The 25669-nt window shown below is 37.7% G+C and overlaps 1 protein-coding gene across 13 annotated transcripts in view; it reads left to right on the top strand.

The window, feature by feature from the left end:
* The window catches only part of MITF (melanocyte inducing transcription factor), a 237878-nt gene extending 213977 nt beyond the window's left edge, over positions 1-23901 (top strand). For 8 of the 13 annotated variants that reach the window (XM_024556641.3, XM_024556644.3, XM_024556640.3 and 5 more), the window contains 5 exons: positions 2001-2118; positions 6071-6145; positions 12343-12418; positions 15680-15827; positions 20401-23901. In XM_024556641.3, the coding sequence (XP_024412409.1) occupies positions 2001-2118; positions 6071-6145; positions 12343-12418; positions 15680-15827; positions 20401-20802 (819 nt within the window). In that variant the 3' untranslated portion in view covers positions 20803-23901. Of the gene's footprint in view, positions 1-2000; positions 2119-2526; positions 4579-6070; positions 6146-12342; positions 12419-15679; positions 15828-20400 lie in introns of those variants that run through there. The other 5 variants (XM_024556643.3, XM_024556645.3, XM_024556642.3 and 2 more) reach the window with 2 other exon arrangements.
* The last annotated feature ends 1768 nt before the right edge of the window (positions 23902-25669 follow it).

Here is a 25669-nt window from a genome sequence, read left to right as displayed (position 1 = left end):
TTTCTAGAACTATGGGAATAATTTTTGTAGCTTGTTATATTATATTGAATTTTAAAGTCACTGTCTTGATTTATTAATACCCAATGGTTCTCCCAAAATCTGAAACTTCAAAAATATAAGAGGATACATTTTTGGAATCTAGGGGGGTTATAAAATTTTATAGCAGCTTTTAAATTTTGACTGTGACTCTTTACAATGCTGTGTTTGAGGCGTTTGTTCATCTTTCACTCTGCACGTTGGGCTGGATAAGAATAAAAATGAACACACACAAGGTTGACAGCTGTTTATCAGTTTCTTGGGTAGAGAGCCTTGAAATGTGGTCCCAGGCATTTTAAATTATCACAATGCATTGTTTATATGCATCAGTGTAGTGGGATACATGTATTGCATTTTATATACATTTTAAATAATTTTAATCCTGCCTTCAAAAAGGAGCAAACAACTAGTGGAAAACAGAGAGCTGAGTTCCGCTGATGGATCTGGGCCCTGCCCCCAGCCCAGACATGTCAGAGCCAGTGTCACATTAACCTGTCAGAAAGAACCCTCCTGTTCTTGTAGAGCCTTCCCCCATCTCTTCAGCTAGGAGTTGAGTTCGTACTTAGTAGCCATGAAGGGAATAGATGGCTGATGGCTACCAATGAGGAAAAACACATTAGATTCTACCTTTATTTTGTGTGTCATCTGCATGTCAGTGGCTATTTAAGAGAACGAAAAGTAGAATATGCAGTACAGTATTACTCAGTACATCTTACAAACATTTTAATCACATTTAAATGTTATCTATTTTTACAATTCAGGGTGTGTAATCAAGCAAGGGCAGGGTCGGTGATATAAGTCTTACCAGGTAATATTAGTTATAGGAGTAGAATTAAGCTGGAAATGGGAAGTTTCTGTGGCAGGAACAGTGAGGTCACTTAACTATGTTCCTGTAGTTAATATTATACTTAGAATCTTATTTGAGGGAATGGGAAAAGAAATGTTGTGGACCTTTTGTGTCTACCAAAATGGGCCCACCAAACTCCTACCATGAACTAGTTACAGGGAAATAAATGCATATACAGCAAAAGGAAGTCAATGATGGGAAAAATAATTTCACTAGTTTAAAATATTTAATTCAGAGCTAGAGAAAACCACTTTTAAACTATCTTGAGAAAGCTAAATACTTCCTTTTTTGTGTAAATTTTTATTCTTTTATTAAAGTCTGTGAGCTCCCCCTTGTGGCTTTGTGAAAGATTTCAGTTTCAAGGAAAATAGCTTTTCTTTAGCTGTAAGGAAACCATTCCTTTTCCAATAAGAAAACACAGTTTTAAAAAAAGATTTACTTATTTATTTTTAGAGAGAGAGGAAGGAAGGGATAAGGAGAGGGAGAGAAATATCAATCTGTTGCCTCTCACATATTCCTAACTGGGGACCTGGCCTGCATCCCAGGCATGTGCCCTGACGGGGAATCAAACCTGCAACCTTTTGCTTTGTGGAATGATGCCCAACCCACTGAGTCACACCAATCAGGGCAGAAAACACTTTTCATTGCTTTTCCTTATAAAAGAGAGAGAGATAATAAGAGAAAGTAGAAGAAAGGGAAGGAATTGACTTTGACGAAAAACCAATTGGGTGTAAAAGGCAGGCCATATAGAACCCTATTTCACAGTAATAGCCTACATTCGGTTGGACACCTGCTCTGTGCTATTCAACAAGCTAAACAGTGAGTCCGCCAAGTTACCCATTATCTCATGCTCAGAGTAACCTACAAAACGGTCCTATAACTGTTTATGGGTGTGAAATTCTGCATCCTTTTCTTCTTGCAAAGGGAACTAACTAGGGGGACCATATGTCTGTGAATGAGTGAAAAAGTAAACATCTCATGTTCTCTGATTTTAAAATATGACTTTTTACATCAAACCATTTCTTTTTAATAAAATCTGGTATAGGATCTGGGTTTTAGCTGAATAACTTATAAATTATTCAACAACTCATTTTCATTATTGTTTTTCTCTTTCCAGTTACCTGTGTCGGGAAACTTGATTGACCTTTACAGCAATCAAGGACTGCCACCCCCAGGCCTGACCATCAGCAACTCCTGTCCAGCCAACCTTCCCAACATAAAAAGGGAACTCACAGGTAAATACCCAGCACATGTGCCACATACTGCAGATTTTCTGTTAATTTTCTGATCAGTAATGTTATCAAAATAGTGACCTCCAGACTGTTTTCAACTCACAGACACACTTTAAAATCTGTGCAGTGGTTAAAACATTGAGCCATATTTTAAGATGGAGAATTTATACTCGAAAATCCTGGTCTCTAGTATATTTTTAAGACACTGGGAGTTAGGGCTGCCTTTACTCCATGGCACCCTTACTCTGTGACAACCGTCATGGTGACTTACGACTGTTGATTTTTGAGGTGGGGGCAGCACACAGCCCTTTCAGTTGTAAAATGTCTCTATTCAGTCTGGTGTGTTGTTACTCACCAAGCCCCTGGAGGCATTTGAGTTTGAAAATTCTGGTCTGAATTTTCCTATGACAGACATTCAAGCCTGCACTTGGGATAGAGTAAGAATATATTTCTTACGAGAATTCCGGCCAAAATGGAGGCATAGGCAGAAACACTTCACTTCCTCGTACAACCAAAAGAAGGGGAACAACCAATTTAAAAGCAAAGAACAACCAGAACTGCCAAAAAATCCTTTGCATGGAAGTACAACAACCAAGGAGTTAAAGAAACATTCATCCACACTGGGAGGAGAGGCCAAGGCAGGCACCAGGATAATCAGGATGCTCACAGAATTGGTAGAGCTCAGTTGCAAAATGAAAGAAGAAATGAAGACTACACAAAGTGAAATAAAGGAAAATATACAGGGAACCAACAGTGACCAGAAGGAAACTGGGACTCAAATTAGTGATTTGGGATAAAACAAAGAAGTAAGCATCTAACCAGAATGGAATGAAGAAACAAGAATGCAAAAAAAGTGAGGAGAGCCTTAGGAACCTATGGGACAACTTTAAACGTTCCAACATCCAAATCATGAGGATGCTGGAAGGAGAAGAGGAAGAGCAAGAAACTGAAAACTTATTTGAACAAATAATGAAGGAAAACTTCCCTAATCTGGCAAAGGAAATAGACTTCTAGGAAGTCCAGGAAGCCCAGAGAGTCCCAAAGAAATTGGACCCAAGGAGGAACACAGCAAGGCACATCATAGTTAAATTACCCAAGATTAAAGAGAAGGAGAGAATCTTAAAAGCAGCAACAGGAAAGGAGGCAGTTACCTTTGAAGGAGTTCCCATAAGACTATCAGCTGACTTCGCAAATGAAACCTTGCAGGCAAGAAGGGGCTGGAAAGAAGTATTCAAAATCATGAAAGGCAAGAACCTACATCCAAGATTACTCTATCCAGCAAAGCTTTCATTGAGAATGAAAGGGCAGATAAAGTGCTTCCCAAATAAGGTCAAGTTAAAGGAGTTCATCATCACCAAGGCCTTATTACATGTAATGTTAAAGGGACTTATCTAAGAAAAAGAAGATATTCAAAAATTTGAAGAATAAAATGACAACAAACTCACAACTACCATCAATTGAACCTAAAAAAATCAAAAACAAACTAAGCAAACAACTAAAACAGGAACAGATTCACAGAAGTGGTGATCACATGGAAGGTTATCAGCAGGGCAGGAGAGGGAAAAATAGGGGGAAAGGTACAGGGAACAAGAAGCATAATAGGTAGGCAGAAAATAGGGGAAGGTTAAGAATAGTATAGGAAATATGGAAGCCAAAGAACTTATATGTACGACCCATGGACATGAACTAAATGGGGGAGGAAATGTTGAAAGATTGGGGGTGGCAGTGCAGGGAGGAAGGTGATAAAGGGGAGAAAAAAATTGGGACAACTGTAATAGTATAATCAATAAAATATACTTAAAAAAGAAATAATGTTTCTTACATCTTCAGATGCCTTCTATTATTTTTGCTGTATCAAATGCAAAAGATTTATTGTAAAGAGTAAAAATGGAAATTATAAAATGGAGCAATAGATTGTTTGTTCTTGAAGCGAGTGTGAAATTACCTGTTTTGCCATTTTAACACTTTAGGGAAAACACTGGCCATTCAAACGTGATGAAACTGTATTAGAACTGGCATTCTAGCATGCTGAATTTTATGGTCCTTACCTCATTCCCCTTTTTTTAAAGTTTGTCCTTGCATCCTGTAGGTTTGGGTGAACAGACTGAGAATGTGGAATATAAAATAGATTTGGTGCAAACAATTCCTGTCCTGTTCAAGGGGTCTTTGTTTAAAAAATACTTCAGAAAATTGTGGCAGGAGACAGACATTCTAAAAGAATCACTGATTTGAGTCAAAAAAGACGACTAATTAATTAATACGTTAAAAACCTTTAAGAGCCAACAAACAGGTAGGTACCCTACCAGGAAATGAAAGGACCATGAAGTTTTAGAAACTATTGCTGAATGAGATATATATTGAATAATGATAAAATATGCTTAGAGGGACATGATTAAAATTCTTACTACTTGAGTGCAAAGTGGAGTTTTGAATTTGTATATAATTGTTTCTTCAAAAACAAAAGAAAACAACAGAGGGGTGGGGGTTGAGAAGTGGGGAAAATGGGTGAAAGGGGTATAAATTCATTAAATTTCTTAAAAAGCAGATATAATGGACAGTATACCTCTAGGGTCACTTATATCTTAGAAAATGACTCATCCAAAGAGGACAAGGGTAAAATGCCAAGAAAAGGAGCAAATGTATAGGAATTGGGTTGTGATCACTGATAGCTCAATCGGCAGCATGATATAAGCAAAAGAGAACAGGCATAGGAGTCAGTAGATCTGACCTAAGAGGGGCTGGAGGGACTGTCTTCATTAAATCCCGTTTTGTCACCTGTATTAGGGTCCAGGCACGAAGAAGAAACCATACAGCCCTGGCTGGTGTGGCTCAGTGGATTGAGTGCCAGCCTGTGAACCAAAGGGTCACCAGTTTGATTCCCAATCAGGGCACATGCCTGGGTTGCGGGGCAAGGTCCCCAGTAGGGGGCGCATGAGCAGCAACCACACTTGATGTTTCTCTCCGTCTCTTTTTCCTTCCCTACCCCTCTCTAACAAAGTATATAAATAAAAATCTTTAAAAAAAAAAAAGAAGAAGAAGAAACCATACAGTAATCTCTGAATAGAGAGGGAGAGGTTTAAAATAACGATTCATTAACCATGTACAGGCAATGAGCTACTAAAAGGGGATGAATACAAAAGAGTACCCAAGCTTGGGAGAGTACCCTCATCTCCAGGGCCAAGAGCCCAACCTCAGTGGGAAGATGTGGTTACAGCCTGCTAGATGGCACAGAAGTTCACTAGGTGGCCTTGGCCAGAGCTGGTCCACAGTTGGTGAGTTGAGGTTGACAGGCAGAGAAACATGGAGTGGGGCTGGTAAACTTAAAACAAACAAACAATAAAAAAAAAAGGAAACGAAAAAAATTAAAATACTGAAGTACAGGATGTGCACATAAAAGCTGCCTGTCATGCTTCTATGTAAAAACAAAGGTAGAAAGTGATGATTTGGATTGACTTTCCCAATTGAAATAATTCAGCTTCTGAATTATGCATATATAAGTATATATAATAAATACATCTAACTAATATATATATATACATATGTGTGCTTCACCAACTCTAATAAGTTTTCGTGTTGCTGTGTTACAAAGGTATCAAAGAAGACTTAAGAGGTCTATTTCCTGAAAAGAAATTTGACTTCTGGTAATAGAATATTAGTTTTCTGGTTATTTATTTATTTTTTGTGTTTGTGCCTGTCTGATTACAGTGTATCAGACATACTTGATACTGGGTTTTTACCACTTTTTAGAAGTTTGTGCATTTATTTTGGTATATATTGTATATATTGAAATATGCAAGTTTTAGAAAGTCATAATTTTGAAAACTCTAGTATTACTTAGAGTCAAGTCAGATAAGTTTGCCTGCATTTAGACATTTAGAAAATAAGATACTTGTAGTTCATGTTATTGTGTGCCTCAAATAGTTCCAGTTTCTAATTACTTCATTCACGTGCACAGCGTGTATTTTTCCCACAGAGTCTGAAGCGAGAGCATTGGCTAAAGAGAGACAAAAAAAGGACAATCACAACTTGAGTAAGTTTATGTTTGTGATATTTGATATTGGAGTTGATATTCCCCCATATATAAAATTTTTTCCAGAAATTTTAGAAGGAAATTGATTTGTCATTAAAGTTACATTATGTGGAAGGAAATAGTTTGTTTCAGAGAAACCAAGGTATATATTTTTCCCATATTTTATCTCAGACCAAATTGATTTATTTTTCATTATTCTGAAGACCATTTCATTTGTTTATAGAATTGGTCTGTGTTTTTGTGTGTATGTGTGAGTGTGAGACTTGATCCCCAACTACCCAGTTATAAGTGTTGATCACACTGGAACTTAACAAAACAATTAAGTCTCACCTTCTCCAGTGAGACTTGAAAGAAAGAAAATGAAACATCTAGTGGGGAGTCGATCAATGGGGGAGGCAGCCTTCCAAATTTCTGACTTTACCTGTGACTAAAAAAAAAATACATTTAACACTTAAAATTATTTTTCTGTGTTTAATTTACTCTTGATCAAATATTTAAGCTGTTCCTATCAAAAGTTAAGATTTCTGTCTTATAAACAAGCAAAAGAAGCTGGATGGTAAAAACAGGAAGGATTAGGCTTGGAGGCAGGAAACAGTCTGCATGTGTGTCAATTTTTCATCTCATGGCCTCCTATCCTCGTTTTCCTAAATTGATTTTTAAGGATATGAGTTACATATAAATACTTTACCCTTATAGAAATAAGGATAAAATATGGCCAGAGTTCTCCTCTGATCATTGAAATAATCTTTTCTTTTTCAGTTTGCTGTTTGTGTTCCCAACCATTTTGTATGTAGTTAAGACACACAGAATAAAAAGCATTATCTGGTGTGATTTAATGCAAACAATATTATATTGCCCATATTTTTTGCTGCTTCCTCTTTTACTGAACAGCATATTCTGAGGACCTTTTACAGTTGATACTAACTCTAGGTCTATGTACTTTTGAAAAATTGTTGCTTAAGTGTTCCACACCGTGACTCTCTACTGCTAAGTGGTGTTTCCAGTTTTCCCTATTGTAAACAAGCCACCATGAACATTCGTGTTTGTCACAAGACACAAAAGAGTCTGTCCACCCAACACGAGCAGAGCCCAACACTTAAGTACTGAGAACTGCAGTGGAGGAAGACTGGCTATTTTATTATGAATGGTGCTACCCAGGAGAATTGGAAGCTAATGCTGGAAAGCCTGAGCTCCCTGGTGGGTTAGGGGTTCAGTGTTGTGTTGGGAGCTGACTGGTCAGAGGTGAGGTACAGGTAATGAATCATTTCTTCGGATTTTGACAGCTCTGAGGTCTGTTCTGGCATCGCTCCTTCCAGTCTCATGGTAAAGTAACCAGGGCGTCATTCCACCTTAGGGCTCAGGAGCTGAAATATAACTTAGGCCAAGATGTTATCTTTATGGTGCCAGAGGTCCAGACTCTGTGACCATTAGTCAGGTCTGGGCTCCTGTCTTCTGCTGCCTGGGGGGGTTGCTGACTACCTGGGGGAAAGAAAGGCTAGGTCTCTGGGGGGTATAGACACACAGAGAGATGATTTCTACAGCTAGGATTTAAAGCTAAATTTAATCAAAGTCATAAGGACCCTTGGGTTCATGACCAGGGGAGTTAGTTTCCCAGGTTAGTTGCTGAGACTAACCTGGGAATTGCTGGGTCCCAGGGGCAATTTGTTTGTAATGGATACTGCCCTTCTCAGTTCCCAGGCCCCTTCTGAGCAGCTTTCCTCATCTCCTAACCACAAGATTTGGAGTAATATTTCTAAGGTCTCCTCTAGTTCCCAAGTAATCTTCTTAAATATTTCTTTTAAATTTCTTTATAAATAAGATAATTAGGCATTATCCAAAACTTGTTAAAAACAATATTCACCTTTACTTAGACACCTAATCTCTCATTTATGGTTCCCGGTAAAGTGCAAACATGGTTAGCTCAAATTCTGAGGGCTAGAAAATAATCCTAAAATCTCATCTAACCATTAGAAATTAATACTCAAGACTAGATTACCCTTTGGCAGACCTCTTCCTCTTCTAGGAATTTCTCTTGTAACGGTACTTGCCAAAATGTGCAGAAGAGCACATCCATTTCTTCCCTATGATTATTGAGTCCTGTTATGTGTAAGGCACTTTCGACAGGCATGAACCGGACAGATTTCCCACCCCTTATGAGCCTACAGTCAAATCAGGGGCAGACAGAAAACAGGAGCAAACCAGTACATTAAGGTGGTGTTTTCAGCATAGGGTAAGTGTTATGATAGGCATAAAATGTACATGAAAGCCCTGGCGAAAGTATTTCTTATACCATTGAAAAAAGAGGGAGAACTTGGAAACAGTCAAAATATTTATCAGTGGAAGACTTGTAAATAAATTATGGTGCATCCAAATACGGGCTGCTCAAGTACCTCTTAAGAAGAATGGTGTTCATCTGTCTACCTGACCCAGACAATGTCTACAAGATATTACTGAGTAACAAGGTCAGAATGATGTGTATCGTGTCCCGTTATGTAAAAAGTACCCACTGTATAGGGATGTGCATGCACATGTGTGTATATATGTGTGTTTATGGGTGTGTGTTAGTGGGAGAGGATCTTGGAGTCATCTTTATTGTTGACAGTGACTTCAGGAATATAGGTGCTCCATGGTGTCAAAAAGTGGCTTTTACTTCTTCCTTTATACACTTTTCTATGTTTTGTAAGTTTTTATGAGCTCGTATCACTTTTATAATGAAAAATAATTGGGATGAGAAGGTACTGAATTAAAAATAAAATGTGATAATGTTGACAGTGAGAGATGTCAACAATATGCTATTGAGAAAACATAGATGCAGAATCATATTTAGCATTTTTATACTGTAATTGTATCACTATTTAAAACATAGTTACTGGGGGCCTCCTATGTGCCAGGTTCATATGGAAGCTTAGAATGCATCAGTGAACATACATACATACAGAAAAAACATACATACAGAAAAAACATATATTAGTTGATAGAAAGTTATATAAATGAATCAATGAATGAATTATGCAGATATTGGGTGAGCAGACAAAGTGCAGCCAGGGGCATAGAGTATCAGGATAGGCATGGGAGGTGGTGGTTGAGTTTTAAATTGGGTGGTTAAGGAAAGCTGATAGGGCAGTTTGGGTCACTACCTGAGTGAGGGAGGCCAGAGCCATTCAGATATTTGGGGAAGAGTGTTTCAGGCAGGGATAACAGCAGTATGAAGTCCACTATAAAGTGGTTGAGGAATAGCAAGAAGTTCATGCTCTGAGGAGGGGAACACAGATGAGTCATGATAAAAGATATGGTCAGAGTGGGAGAGGAGTAGAAAATGAGGTAAGAACGATGAGAGGCTGCCAGGTGCTTGTTGGATGCCTTGAGGACTTGGCTTTTGCCTAGGTGAGATGGGAAGTAACTGGAAGGTTTTCAGCAAAGGATTGTCCAAAGGGGATGGGAAGTGATGGGCTTGGGTTGAAGACAGATACCAGTTAATAGGATTGCAGTAATCCAAGCAGGAGATGATGGTGGCTCCTATTAGAAGCAATGGAGGTTGGAGTGGACAGATTCTGGAAATATTTTTGAAGGTAGAGCCAACAGAATTTGATGATGGATTAGATGTGGTATGTGAGATTAAAAGTGCAGAATTGATTACAAGGTGTTCTGGCATAAGGACCTGAAAGGGCAGAGTATATTCAGTGAGGTGGGGGAACCCGTGGGTGGAGCTGTTTGAGCAGAGAAGAGCAGAAGCTCAATTTGGAGTGTCTGGCTGCTATTAGATCTCCATATGGCAACATCAAGTAGTCGGACATACAGGTCTGGAGTTGCGGGAAGATGGCTGGGATAGATAATGCAACTATGGAAGTCATCAGCGCATGAATGGTATTCAAAACCATGAGATGAAATGAGATCACCAGGAAGTGGTTGTGGATCTTGAAGAAGCTGAAGAACTGTGGCCTGGGTGCCACGTGTGTGATTATTTTTAGAGTGTAAAAGTAATTACCACAGATCACCACAGATATATAAGGTACTTAACAGTAGTTGTGTCTGGAACATAGGAGACTTATATTTCACTTTGTGTATTTAAGTATTGTTTAAATTATTGTTTTTATGATTACTATATGCTTGGAAAAAGTAAGAAAACATTGTGAGGAGAAGTTAGAAGAGGCTAGAAGATCAGAGGTGCAAAATTTCCTTCAGAACCATTGTGTATCACTTGTTATTTCTATTTTTACAAAAGCCTAATGATTAGACAGTAGTTATATATATCTATATCTATATAGATATAGATAACTGATTTAATGATAGAATAATCACTCAACTTAAAAAGACAACATATACAAGGAGGGACCCAAACAAACACGGAAGGGAGGACCCCTTGTAGTACAGGCTTCCCCTGCTAGGCGAGCGTTCTAGGAACCCATCCATATCAGTGTGTCACCTGGCGTTGTTGTGAGAGGCTGTGTTGCGCTTCAGTGAATTTTTTTTGAACACTCTTTCAGCCCATTTGCCCGTTTCATGATGGGTGATTTATGATCACACCTATCCACGCTGCACTGAGTGTTCAGCAGTTTTTGACCAAAAATGGCATGACCCTCATGTCCTACCCTCCCTGTTCACCCAATCTCACCCCAAGCAACATTTGTTTTTATTTCCCTGGATGAAAAAATTCCTTAAAGGGAAATGTTTTGCCAATGTGGAAGAAGTGAAACAAAAAATGGCAGAAGCACTAAAAGGCATCAAAATTGATGAGTTCAAAAACTATTTTGAACAGAGGAAAAAAGTTTTGATATGTGTATTGCATCAAATAGAGAGTACTTTGAAGGTGAATCAAGTTTAAACATGTAAGAATAAATAAATTGTGGGGTTTGGGGGGTTCCCCCTTATAATTGTGAAAGTGGTGAATAATATTTTTATTTAAGTAGGTCAAATATAAATATGTATTGTTATACGGAATAATCTAATAATAAATATGTGTTAGGTTATAGTATGTTTAAAGTAAAATGTTAACATCTTTAACTCAATTTATTAGACCTTAAGTTATTTGGAATTTATTTGCCAGACTATAGTTAAATTAGAAACATTTATTAACGCATATACTTTGCTACTTCACGCTCCCCTAAGAAGGTGATAACTTAGTTGAACAACCAGCTAGTTTATATCATGGGAATGCTGTTTGGATGTATGATAGAGTTAAAGATGCTGCCGGTGTGACTTTGGGGGTGGGTCATCCTGACCACAGCCACTGGTCAGGTCTGCCCACCAAGCACTTGGGAGGTGGCCGGGTGAGACTGTGATGTGCTGTCTGTGTAAAATATACACTGGATTTCCAAAACATAGTCAAGGAAGAGAATGTAAATACTGAATTTGTGAATTTTTATATTGATTACATGTTAAAATGATAATATTTTGGGTATATTGGGTTTAATAAAATATTAAAGTTAACTTTACCTCTTCTTACTTTCTTAGTATGGTTACTAGGACATTTAAAATTACATCTGTAACTTGCATTATGTTTCTGTTGGGTAGCGCTGGGCTGAAACTGGACTTTTTGTGTGGCCTATGGGCTAAGAATGTTTTTTATATTTTAAAGTTAAAAATCAAAACAATAATAATATGTTGGGATATGTGAAAATTATATAAAATCCAAATTTTGGCACCCAGTGCTTCTCATTTGTAGACTTTCTTTGCAAAGAATTGTACCTGGACAATATTACCCCAATCTGATCTTGTAGAAATCTGTTTTCTCTCTTGTCATGTAAGGACCTACCTAATAGCCTCAATTGTTGTCATTTAGCCAGCAGAGCCAGAAGTACTCACTGGGAGGCCCTCTGCAGAGAGTTTGCCACCCTAGTCTGCAAGGTCAGGGCGCAGTTCTGGCCTTTCCCCACTTACTGCTGGGTATCCTAGTCAAGTCCCTAATGTTTCCTTGGTGGTTTTGTTTTTTGTAACTGAGGATAGTAACTCCAATTTCAGGGTTGTTATAGGATTAAATGAGATGAGAAATGTGTATCTCAGGGCTTTGTTAAAAGTTAAAGGCAGATCATTTTTAAAAGGAGTTTAACCTCATTACCAAAACCATGGTAAAAACGGAAATATAGGTTCAGGTTTTCTTGGTCCTAAGTGGTGAAGTTTATACATGCATGTCTTTAATGAGATGTGTTAATGTGAATGTGACAGTTACTAATAGTCCTTTCTGTGCTCTTTTTTTGAAGTTGAACGAAGAAGAAGATTTAACATAAATGACCGCATTAAAGAACTAGGTACTTTGATTCCCAAGTCCAATGATCCGTGAGTACAATTGCATGTTAATCTGCATCGTAAATTTTTTTGTGCCTTAATGTTTTTTCATATGTTGTAAAAAGTATGCCATTATAAAAACCAGTGTGAAGAAGTCCCCCCTTCCTTTGCTTTCATCCTAAGTACTCCTTCACATTGCTTTTGGTTAGTCTCATCGAACTAAGGTTCTGAGATAAGGACACCAAATTGTACAAAAGGATGTTTGGACATGGGATACAGCTTTGGGTGTGAGGAGGTAGCTTTTTGAAATCAGAGAACCCTTGGCAAATAAACACCATGCTGCTAAACAAAATGATTTTTAACAGTTTATGTAGGACAGTGATTTCAGTAGCTGCTGAAGCAAGAATTTGTTGCCTAGTTTTCAACTCGAACAATATCTATAGGCACTGAGAGCTGATATTGGAGACTTCAAGTTTAACAGTTTTGCTCAATTATTTTTAAACTTTCATGCTCTTTGTATGTTTTACCCTTCTAGAAAAAAAGTAATTTTTAATCCTTTTCTAAGTATAGGTCACCTAATCGGCGTTTCAGCTTTCAGTCTTTCTTCCCTTCCACCGCTTTCAGACATAACAGTTGTAAAGACAATTTTCCTGCTGGCATCATCAGCAAATAGGACAACAAATATACAATTTTTATCCATTAGAAATTGGCCCATTTGAAGTAAGGGGCTAGAGGATGTATATACTTTAATGGCATGCACAGGCATTCAATGAAATTAGCCTGTGAATATGACCTTTTAGCTACCTAATAAAATGTAAAGATGAAATCAAGCATTATTCATGCAAAGCTTATTAAATTTGCTATTCATATTATTGTCAGGGAATTCGTGACAAAATAAAATATAAACTATTGACTATTGAAGGTGGTTCTGATGAATGTTCAAGCACAATTTCCATCATCGACGTTGTACTTTCCAGGTTTTTCAAGGAAAGCCGTTTCGAAACTCAGAACATTCACACTCTCAGTTCTGCAGCACAAATTTATCCTACTAAGGGGCTGTGACCTTCATTTCCTATAGTCAGTCTTGCATGATAGTTGAAATTGAATTCCCATTTTCCTGTTCTTTATCAGCTTTCACTTTTTAGCATATTCTTTTGAACTGTAGAATGTGAATCTCTTCAGCAACACCAGAAAGTAGGGGGCTGCAGTGAAAGCCTCCCTTTGCCCATCTTCTTTCCCCGTTGTATTTGATTACGCGTGTTCCTAATCTGAACTGAGGATGATCTCTAACTGTCGGCATTGTTTTACGACATAATAGACTATAATCTGTTATGGGGATTTTCCCAGGCCAGGTTTCTGGAATAGACTTTGGGGCGGCTATGGAGACTCAGTCTAGCTGCTCAGTGTCTCAGCTCCATACTTTCTGCTTCCCTAGAGCAGTCGTCCTTTTGTTGATTTACATAGTAGAGATTTCTATACACATCTGTGTTAAAAAGGGTCTTTCTCATTACAACAACAAAAAAAGGTTAAAAACCCTTCTTTTAAGCCCAGAACAGTTATTGGATGGGTCTCACAAGGAAGCAAACCCCAAGGTAATTTGTTAAAATAATCACTTCCTAAAAACTGTGTAGCTGTGTAACTGTTTTTTTACCTGGCTGGCTTCATTAAGGCATCTTTCATTATAGTTATGTTTCTCTCTGGCTGCTAAAGTTTCTGTTTCTTTGAAGTAGCCCTGAATATTGAGCAAGTAGTCTCAATCTCAGGATACGTCCTGGGTTGCCTCCTTTGGTGTTCAGACCCCAGGAATCCATCCCCTGGAATTCTGAGAGGGCTGTAACTCTGCCTGTCATGGGAGAACTTCTGTTTTGTTCTTTATCTAACTTATGTGAGGATCAATTACTTGGTGACTTGTGTTAACGGTCCTCCTTACACATGGCCTACCTGATACTTCCAACCTGCTTTGAGCAGCTATAGATTATGATTTAGGAGGTTTTTCATACGTTGAGTTGCTTTTGGTTATATCATGACCATTGTCATTATCATCATGAATATTGTCTATAAAAGGGCTCAGATTAATTTCAAGTGCTATATAAATGTTATTTATGTAATTATAATTTCATTCTTAATTATTTTTCTGGAGTGCTCTAAATTTTTCATCTCACTTTTACCTGCATTTTAATGGCATTTTTAATTTTCTCATATATTTAAATACATTAGAGTTAATAGTAGTTAAAAACAGAGGCACTGATCTCAGGCTGCCTGAGTTTGAATCCAAAGTAATGTCTGACTAGATTTGGGGGAGATACTTGAGCTCTTGTACTTCATTTTTCTCATCTTAAAAAAGGGGGCAAGCAGAATACTCCTACCTAGTTTTATTGTTTTGAGGACTCAGTCACATAAGAGGAAGAATAGTAGTCGTTTAGAGCATGGAGTCTGAAGCCAGAAAACCTAGGCTTCCTGGTTCTACCAATGCCCAGCTGTGTGACCTTGGGCTAATTAGTTAACCTTTCTGTGCCTGAGTTTCCCAATCTGTCAAATGGGGATAATACTAGTACCTACCCACTGAGGTTGTGATGATTAAATGAGATGTAAAGTTCTCTAAAAAGTACCTGGCACATAGTGAATGCTATTTAAAGATGGACATTATAGTTATTACACTCAGCACTTAACATTGTTTGCTCCATTATTCGAACTGCATTCTAAACCTTTCACAGCATATTTATATAAAGTGCCTTCTTTGATTCCAATAACATACCTATGAGGCTGCTTTTACAAGTATAATATCACCATTTTATAGATGAGAAAATAAAGACAGAAATTAGATAACCTTCCCATGAAAATTCATGCTAAAATTTAAGGATGACACACTTTCATGCCTCATACAATCAAGTAGTGAGAGATCATGGAATTTTTTTTCATCACAACTTTTTCTGTTTGCAAGTTAATTTTATAGTCCTAGAAAGCTATAACTATTTAATATAATGTTATGAAAATTGACTTTGCAATCAGCAGAACTAAACTTAGGTCCTGACTCCATCTTATGGTAGCTCTGTGACCTGGGCAAGCCAAATAGTCTCCATTTCTACTCATGCGCAGCCTACCTCCCTTTCCAGGCCCTTGTCTGAGTTAAGTAAGATATTGTATACAAGGTGGTAGACACAAGTGTCTACCAACAAGTGTCTAGCATGTGGGAAGCACTAAATTAATGATAGCTGTTATCAACTCTCAATTGTTATCACATCTTTAGAAACTAAATGCTCTGAATATGCCTGAAAACATACAGAAGTCTGTTTCTTTGCATTTTCATCACAGAGACATGCGCTGGAACAAGGGAACCATTTTAAAAGCATCTGTGGACTATATCCGAAAGCTTCAACGAGAACAGCAGCGTGCCAAAGAGCTTGAAAACCGTCAGAAAAAACTGGAGCATGCGAACCGTCACTTGTTGCTCAGAATACAGGTATAGAGAATGTGTTCTGCAAAGGTTACTGTGTGTTCCTGACTTACATGATCCTAAATGGTCAATCCTCATTATGTGTGAATTCTCTCTGTGATTTTCCCACTCATAAAAACTTATTTATAACCCAAATCAACATCTGTGGCACTTTAGTGGTGGCTCTCAAACACGTGCAGAGCAAAAACATGAGTTGCCTGACAACTTGTTTCCTGCTCAGGTGGAACAAGGTGAGGCTCTGCTTTCTTCTTTCAGCTCCTACTGTGAGCCAGTGTCCTTTTTGCAGTCTGTTTAGTGCCATATTTTTCATTTTTGTGGTTTTTGTGGGTTATTTTGCTGTTTGCAATGGCCTCTAAGTATCGTGCTGAAGTGTTGACTAGTGTTCCTAAGCACTGAAGGCTGTGATGTGTCATATGGAGTTAAATTTCATTCTGACATAAGTAGCAATGCTATTGGCTATGAATTCAGTGTTAATGAGTCAACATTATATATTAAATAAGGTGTCTTTAAGCAGAAACACATGAAACAGGGCTATATTACGATAATATGACCAGAGGCTTGCAGGAACCAACCCTGTATTTCCTCTAGTAGCAATGGTTCAGTATTCACTATTCAGTGTTCACAGTAACTTTGTAGAACATACTGCCCCAGTCCATTTGTGCTGCTATGATAAAAAAAAAAAAAATACCATAGACTGGTGGCTTATACAATATACATTTATTTCTCAAAGTTCTGGAGGCTGGGAAGTCTAAGGTTAAGGCGCCAGCGGCAGGTGATGAGGGCTCGCTTCTTAGTTCAGAGACAGCCATCTTCTTGCTGTGTCCCGCCTAGGGGAAGAGGCAGGGGTACTCTCTGGGGTGTTTTTTTATAAGGGCACTAATCCCATCCATGAAGGCTCCATTCTCATTACCTAAGCACCTCCCAAAGCTCTATCTCCAAATACTAGCACATTGGAGAATTCAGTTTCAAATCTAAATTTTGGGGGGCACATACATTCAGTTCATAGCAATATTTCCTGTGAATAATGAGAATTGACTTTAGTTGTTAAATACAAAGATGCCTTTGTATTAGGGGGGGTTATGGTTCATGGTCAAAACCCATGTTTATAGGGAACTTGGGGACACACAGAGAATCTTATCATTAACATGTAAATTTAAGAAATAGTACAAAAAGTGAAATTATACCATGTGTATCTTTAACTTATGCTATATGTTCTTAGCGGGAGAAGTACTAATTTTAATGATACATAGAATTCATCTGTCATTTTACTTAGGAAGTGTGTGTACCAGTATAGGCATGGAATGGGGGATCCCTCTTTAGCATCAGCTCCTCGTACTTCTTTAGGCACTAGACCTCTTATGCTGAGTGCTGAGACACAACTACCTCTCAACAATCTTGAAAAAGACAACAACTGAGACTGCTAATGACCAAAAGAATTTGCTAGAGTATTTTTAATTTACTGGCTAACTTTGAATTCAGCCCACCAGCAAGAGTCACGGATACTATACCTCCTTCTTGAGTAGATGGACCCACCTTCTACCAGATTTTGCTATAAAGCAGTGGTTACGTTTTAGGTTTTCAAGGCAACTGTTTACGTAATGGCACTGCAAAGTGTGACACCTCAGAGACCAGCATGTTCCCTTTAGTGATGTGAGTCCCAGACACTGGATGTATTTAGCAGAGTAATTCATTGATAATAATGGTCTCCGATCTTTTTAATGCCCCACAACACAGTTGGCATTTCTAGATGTCACATCTCTCATTTCAGTGCGGTGATCTTCAGCCACGGGGCAGAGAGGCGAAGACAGTTGTGCTCTAGGACGTACATTTTAGAATCTCAGTGGTGAAGTAGGGGTCAGCTGTAATTTAAAAATCCTCCTTTCCTCTTCTCCTTTTCACTTGGTTTTTGTTGTTTGTTCCGTGTCCTCTTCTACAGCCATAGGTCTTCAAGTCTGTTGAACTTAGTGTATCAGTTTATAAAAGCAGCTTATACTAATGGGTTATTTCCCTATTCAAATATTAAAATATAATTGTTTTGAAAGAGAGGCTAGGTTTTATTTTATGTTTCCAAATATGTCTATTTGTGTGAAATATGAATATTATAAAATATGTGAATTGGAAATTTCATGGCAGCAATGTCTTGGGTTTCCTCCAGGGACCGTGTGAGGCAGCCTTTAATGCTTTTGTATTTCGGACACATGACTAACTAGGGAAGGTCTGCAGCACCTTGAGCCTGAAGGCTGCAGGTGAGATGCAGGTGACACATTATTCAGAAATCTAAGCAATGCTTTAGTCAGCTGATAAATATTTTAAATTAAATAGCAAAACAGAAGAGTAAGATATTTGCCTCTTTTAATCAAACTGTATTTTTTTGGGGGGGGAAGACAAACTACATGTGTGGGGGTGCTATTCTTATTAGCACTTTGGTTTAGATTTACGAGAGTGGGTGCTCTCAGCTTGGACCTAAGGGCTTCCTTTCATTTTCATTTTAAGTGATGCATGCAAAAATTTTCACAGAAGAAAGAGCATGAGGCCTGAATATCATTGAACTCCCATTTTATTAAACAGCCCAGGGCTTTAAAATTATGCCTGAGAGACTTGTGTTTCTATACATTCTGTGACATCTCAGGCTCTCATTTCTTCCTTGTATTGCATCCAAAGAAAGATCCTCTGGGTCAAACAACCTTTAATATAGACTGAACAGGGCAAAGGTTGAGAGGCCATGTCATATTGGGAACACCCTTCCCTCTGTAATGGGGCAAGGTGACTTGCTTCAAGTTTATATTCTGTTGTTATTGTATTATTGTATCACAAACATAGAATAGCATTCACATATGGAGGCAGAATGCACATTGGGGCATCTATTGGGGCCTCTAGGGGTCATTTTGGGAGGGCCCAGGGATACTTGAGAAGTGGGGAGGGAAGGCCCCCACTTGGAAGACATTTTGAAAAGAGGTCTCTGACACAGGAATTCAGTCAGGCAGTCAGACTGCCATAATAAACATCACAGACCGGGCAGTTTAAACAACAGAGATTTATTTTCTCAGCATTCTCTCCAGGTGTCCGCAGGGTTGGTTCCTCCTGGAACCACTCTTCTTGGCTTGTAGACGGCCACCTTCTCCCTGTGTTTCCACACTGTCATCCTTCTGTGTGTGTGTCTTTCCTAATCTTCTTTTCTTATAAGGACACCAGTCCTATTGGGTGTTGGATTGGGCCACCCTAATGATCTCATTTTAATTTAATTACGTCTTTAAAGACAGTGTCTCCAAATACAATCATATTCTGAGGTACTGTACTGGAGCTTAGGATTTCAGCATGCAAAATGTAAAGAAAGCGTAGGAAAGAATTATTCATCTTACAGGAAAGAACTTTTTTCTGGAATTAAAAATAATTTCCATTTCTCAAGGTGAGATGGGCTAAATGATGCTTCTCAGACTTCAGTTACTTGTGTAGAACCTTTACAACTTGCCATTACTACGCAGACTTTCTTAGTTCATACTGCCCTTGGTGTCTAAGGTACTTTTTCACTGCACCCCCAGACCAATGGAAATACCTACCATTTCTGTTGGGCCCTAACAACTTAGTAGCCATTTGAAAATATAAAACATGTAAATTAAAAGAAAAAGAACATTTTAATGTTATTTTAGCATAAGCACATTACTTACTAATGGGACATGTGTGCCTGAATGTTGGAATCAGATTGGGCACTGCCACTTCGTTTTTCATTGCACATTGGTTTTCCTATAGTACTTGTTTATCAAAATAATCTTCCCACATCCAGCTTTGCAATGATAAGATGCAATAGGAGAGAGTTTAGCACAATGAAATGTTGAAACGGTAAAATACCTTGAGTTTGATGGTTCTCACAGTAGTATCACCATTTCCCTTGAAATGTTTAAATGTCCCCAGGGCTCTATGAGATCTTTGCAGCACCCCTGGATACCTGAGTGCACAGTTGAGGGACCACAGAACAATATTTTCCTTTAATAGGCTCACATTTTGAAATTTTATTTTGATATTTTTTTAACTTACCCTCATTGTGAACATTAACATCTGTGAGAGACTGTCTCTAAATTTAATACATAATAAAATCCACATACTACCTAAAAACATTTCATTTACTACCAGTGGCACTTACACTCTATTTTAACAAATATGGCATTATTAATTTAAAAGAGCAAAATATTTTAATGTTTATTGTTTTCTCTCTAAGTGTAATTTTTTTTAATAGACTTTATTCTTTGGAACAATTTTAGGTTTACAGGAAAATTGAGCAGAAGGTACGGAACTTTCCCATACATCTCCTGTCCCCTCCACAACACACTCACACAGCCTCCCCTACAATCAATATTCCCAACCAAAATGTGATACAATTGATGAACATGCATCGATATGTCATTATCTGCGGATCCCTACACTTTCAGTGGGGTTTTCTCTTGGAGTTGTCCATCTGCAAACTTGGGCAAAGGCGTAATGACATGGATCCGTCATTACAGTGTCATGTACAGTAGTAGTCACACTGCCCTGAAACCCTCTGTGCTCCATCTGTTTCAGTGTCTAATTTTGACTTTTCTTTTAGGAACTTGAGATGCAGGCTCGAGCTCATGGACTTTCCCTTATTCCATCCACGGGTCTCTGCTCTCCAGATTTGGTGAATCGGATCATCAAGCAAGAACCCTCTCTTGAGAACTGCAGCCAAGACCTCCTTCAGCATCCTTCAGACCTAACTTGTACAACAACCCTTGATCTCACGGACGGCACCATCACCTTCAACAACAGCCTCGGAACCGGAGCCGAGAGCAGCCAAGCCTATAGTGTCCCGACGAAAATGGGGTCTAAACTAGAAGACATCCTGATGGATGATACTCTTTCTCCTGTTGGTGTAACTGATCCACTTCTTTCGTCAGTGTCCCCGGGAGCTTCCAAAACGAGCAGCCGGAGGAGCAGTATGAGCATGGAGGAGCCCGAGCATGTGTGTTAGCAAAGTCTTCCCTGCTCTGCGTTCTCACAGCTGCTTCTTTCCTGATCAGTAGATTTAGTGATTGACCTGAGGGGTTGTCTTGATAATTTCCCTTTAATATGAATTTTTTTCATGCTTTATCGATAGCCCAGGATATATTTTATTTTTAGAATTTTGTGAAACAGACTTGTATATTCTATTTTACAGTTACAAATGCCTCCAAAGTATTGTACAATAAGTGTACAGTATCTCTGAACTGAATTCACCCTAGATGTTAGCTTTCTGAGTAACAGGATTTTGAATCATGGAAATTTCTGTCCATTCTTATTCAGGTGAAACAGGTTGGAGATTTTTATGCCTGTGACTTCCTTGGAAATTAGGTGTAAAGTTTAACTGGAAGAATGTAAAAAGCAACCAAAAATAAATAGTGAGGGAGAGAGAGAGACAGACAGGCAGGCAGGCAGGCAGGCAGAGAGATGAAAGAAAAGAAAAGAAGAAATTCAGACTAACCTTTTCCATTTTGTAAATGTGTTCATTGGTACTGCCTTAAAGACACAGTACCCACTAGCATCAGTATACTGCAGACTATTTAAAGAAATACTTGTATTCCGCAAAAGAAAGAAATACAACCATTTTCAGGAGGATTGTCTGTGAATAAAATAACTGAAACATTACTTATCACTGAAATTGCAGGGAGCCATACCATGGCTCTGAAATTTGGGGTTGAATCTTCACTCTCTGCTGTTATAATTTTCCTCATCAATGAGTATGATTCAATTTTCCATAAGATATATTTTATTTTGAAATGAAAATTAATGTCCTCTCAAAGTCAAATATTGAGGAGCACTGAATGTTTGACTCTTTTTCCTTCAATTTTGCTTTTGATAAGAAAACCAGTCTGGGCACATTTCTAATTGGCTTTACTATTTTTATTTTTAAATTATGTTTTACTGTTCATTTGATTTGTACAGATTCTTTATTATCATCATTCTTTTCAATATGTTTGTGTTAATTTGTAAGAATATGCATCTTAAAATGGCAAGTTTTCAATATTTTTACAATTCACTGATGGTTTTCTGCATTCTTTGTACACACATGAAAGAAAAGTTTTATGCAAGTTCTTGGGTTTAAAGAGAGCTTTGCAAATATTTTGTATATTACAGTCTCACTCAGAACTGTTTTTCCACACATTTAAGATGTAGTATTAATAGGTAAAACTGGCTTTCTAGGGAGAATAAACTTACGTATTTATTTTTAGTGACATAAAAATAGCAATATTCTTGGAGACTGGTAACCATAGTGTTAATATATCCATTATGGTCATTTAAATTGAGGTTTATTTCAGCAAACTTGCTGAATTTTTTAAAGGAGAAATACTGGTACTTGGTAACAATGTTTAACAAGCAGCAGTATTGTGAAGGTAGTCTCCGTGCATTATCTCCTGTGTAGTCCTATGCAATAAGAGCAGTGTTACATGTATTCTATCAGGCCTACGTGTTTTATACAGATGACATGTGATGTTAAGAGCCAGGCTGTTGAATGGAATTTCTCAGTAGCAGCCTACAATTGAATAGCAAGTGGCATAAAGCGTATCGATTCAGAATGAAGTGCCTTAAATATAGCAGTAGTCTTTTTTGGAACTAGCACTGACTGAAGCATACTGTAGGAGAAAGTTTATAGTCAGGAACATGTAGCATGGTGCCTATGTAGATAATATAAGAGCTTCCAATTCTCCTTCAGATATTTTTAATATTAAATATATTTTAGTGACAGAGTGCCAACTTCTTTCATCAGGAAACCTTATTCAGGAAGGTTTTTTTAAAAAAAGAAAATGAGTTTAAATGTCAAATGTGATTTGGTGATGGGTGTTGGAGGGTTCAGAGAGAAGGAGTGATTGTCAAATGTGTGAATGGGTGGCTTACGTGAAAATAATTCACTGCATACATAGTTCCCGGGCACATTGGGCAATGAGAATCCTTGGAAATTTGATGACGCTATCAGTTTTATAGCTTTATTACTTAAGGAGGTAGGGAAAATTAGTTCCCATTCTTTCAACCTCCTTAATTGTATAGATAGCTCTTTTCCCAGAACAGTGATGCAAGTGTGCATGAAAAGCTAATTGTACCATAGTGTGCATTGATACGATTATAGCATTGTCTGTTTTTCTCTTCATATTTATATGGGGGAAGGGGAGCTAGGTGCAAAAGTCTAAGATTGCAATGGTATGATGCTAGTTTTCTCTGATTTGGAGGGTTCTTAAAAATAGAGCAAGGTTGACTAACCAAGGCCCAGGGAATTTGGCCAAGGTTAAGCAACAGTATGGAAAGCTTTGTGGAGAGAAAGCTTGGCAACTCGTGCCACTGTCCTGGGTCTCGCAACTCCTGAGCTCATCATCACCTGCTTCCCCATCCCCTTCTTAAGAGAGAGTTTCTGGGAGTGGCAGGTGAGTAAGCCCAGGAAAATGCTGCAACTTCAGGAGTGGTTTTATTTATTTCTTTTTTTGCCAAATAGAGTATGGATTTGTTTTAGGGACTAGTTAAGTCAAGAGGCAGCGGTTTGGGCTTGCCTTCTGTGATGAGAAAATGATCCACACCACTCCCCGATCCCTTGGTGCAAAATTGTGACTTGGGGTTGGGCCTCCACCTGGAGTGACTAAAATGCCAAACTTGTCCACCTGCCTCTGAGTAAGGTAATTGAAATACCAAGCCTTCTGACTTTGCCAAAAACCATACAACCAACCTGTCATACAAAGGATGACAAAGTTCTTTCTGGTTGTTTTTTTAAAAAATAAAGGAATAAGAACAAATAAAATACATAGGAAGTTAAAAGATACAAAATAGAGCACAAAGGAATGCACTTATTGATATTTTTAAAAAATGCACTGGGGAAAAGTTGGTGTTGATAACAGTGTATTAAAAACCTCTATTTCTTGAAAAAAATGACAAATGACTGTCTCTTTCAGACGCTTGGTACTGTAATGTAGTCATCTGCTGTTGGATGCAGCAATAATTTCTGTATGGTCCATAGCACTATATATTATGGATCGATATTAATGTATCCAATGATATAATCGAAATGTTGTTCTTGATAACCTCATTAAAGCATTTCTTTTTTCACATAGTGTTGGCCAATTGTGTTTAGTTAATGCCAATTTTGAATATTGTTTGCCTTATCAAAAATGGTAGTACACACTTTCTTCTGATTTAATGAATAACAAATTGCATGAAATTTTTTTAAATGCCAGTAAGTACATTTTTTTTTTTTGTTTTAAATGCCATTCTAAGGTTTTATTTTTGGGGTTTAAATATTTTTATTATGTCTTGCACTCAGATGAATTATAGTTATGCAGCTCTTTTTCACCTGTGAATTTGGAGAGATTTTAAACTCCCAAATGACAAGATTTCATTTTAGATATAGGAATGTTATTTAAAATGTTTTAGTGAGAGGTGGTTTTACAAAAAGAGAAATTACCAGAGGAACACTTGCATATTTACAAAAAATGTATTGGGTTTTTAAAATACAAATTTATAATAATGAAAGCTTAATATACCCAGGTTGCCAGCTCCTGCTCTTTTTTTTTTATACAGCACTTAAAATCATTTGATAAATTCTAGATTTGACTTGGAAAGTGTCAGACAAAACATGTCTTTATTCCCTAGCTAGACCTTAAACTTGTGCCCTCTTAAAAAGTATTCTGGTTGAACCTCTGGAGAAAATGAACAAGAAACTTCCTATAATGCTTCTGATCATATTGTCAGCTTTCTCTTAAATTTGATTTTTTTCTTAAATTGTAATATATAATAATTGAATGCCTTTTTTTCAGAGTCATTTGAATTATTTATAATTCCCATATAAATGTGATTATGTGGTGTCTTAAAAATATGTAAAAGCAGAAAGATTTTCTATCTGCATAAGAGAGTTTTCTGGGGAACAGTGAAAGCAGCTAAGTTTAAAGTTGGAGCTCTTTATCTCAGATGGTCAGCAACAGGATCTTAACTCAGATTTCTGGCCTGTCATTTGCCTATTAACATTCATTTCACATTACACAAAGATCCTTAACGTTTAGGTCACCCTTACCACTGCCCCCCAACAAAACCACGTATTTATGTGTTACAGCATTGTTACATGAGGAAAGCATGAACTCTCAGCTAGACTTCTTGAGTTTGAATCTATATCTCTGCCCATTTCCAGCTGTGTGATTTTGAGCAAGTTACTTGGCCTCTCTGTGCCTCAATTTCTTTTCTGTTCATTGGAGATAGTAATAGTAGCTACCACATGATCTTGTGAAAACCACTTAAAATAATAATGTAGAATTTTTTCTTGGCAGCACATAGTTCATGGCTGCTGTTTTTAGAGTATTAACATAATCACCTTCATTATTGAAATAGAACATACTCCCTGGACATAAGATCATTGTTAACAATGGCATACACATTTGGAGGAAGAATGCTTTTCAGTATAGGGCTAATATTTGGGTGAATTAGCAAGGTGGCAGAAGCCACAAGCTTCTTTAGAGAGAGTCCCCGGCTGTCTCTAAGACCCAGGATTAGAATATTTTAGAGAATTAATAAACCCAATTTATCTTCAGCACAAGCAACCTAAGCTTCACATTGTATTAAACCCGTATACCCTGCAAGTGTGCCTCTGCCGTGAGAATGATTGTGCTACATTGTTCCCAGAAAATATGCCTTGCTGAATCGGAAATGTCTGTTCCCTGGAGAATTAAGCTTTTTATTCCTTTATGACATACACTGATATATATCTGAAGAGTGGTGTCTTGACTACATCCTATTTGTTCACTTTCCTATATATTTTAAATATTTTTCAGGTTTTTATTTTCAATTATACTCACTTTCCATCACTGCTTTAGAGCTGCATCTGAAGAGTT

The sequence above is a fragment of the Desmodus rotundus genome, chromosome 8 (genome assembly GCF_022682495.2).
Source record: "Desmodus rotundus isolate HL8 chromosome 8, HLdesRot8A.1, whole genome shotgun sequence".
Taxonomy (NCBI): Eukaryota; Metazoa; Chordata; class Mammalia; order Chiroptera; family Phyllostomidae; genus Desmodus; species Desmodus rotundus.
This window is presented reverse-complemented; position numbering and strand designations above follow the sequence as displayed.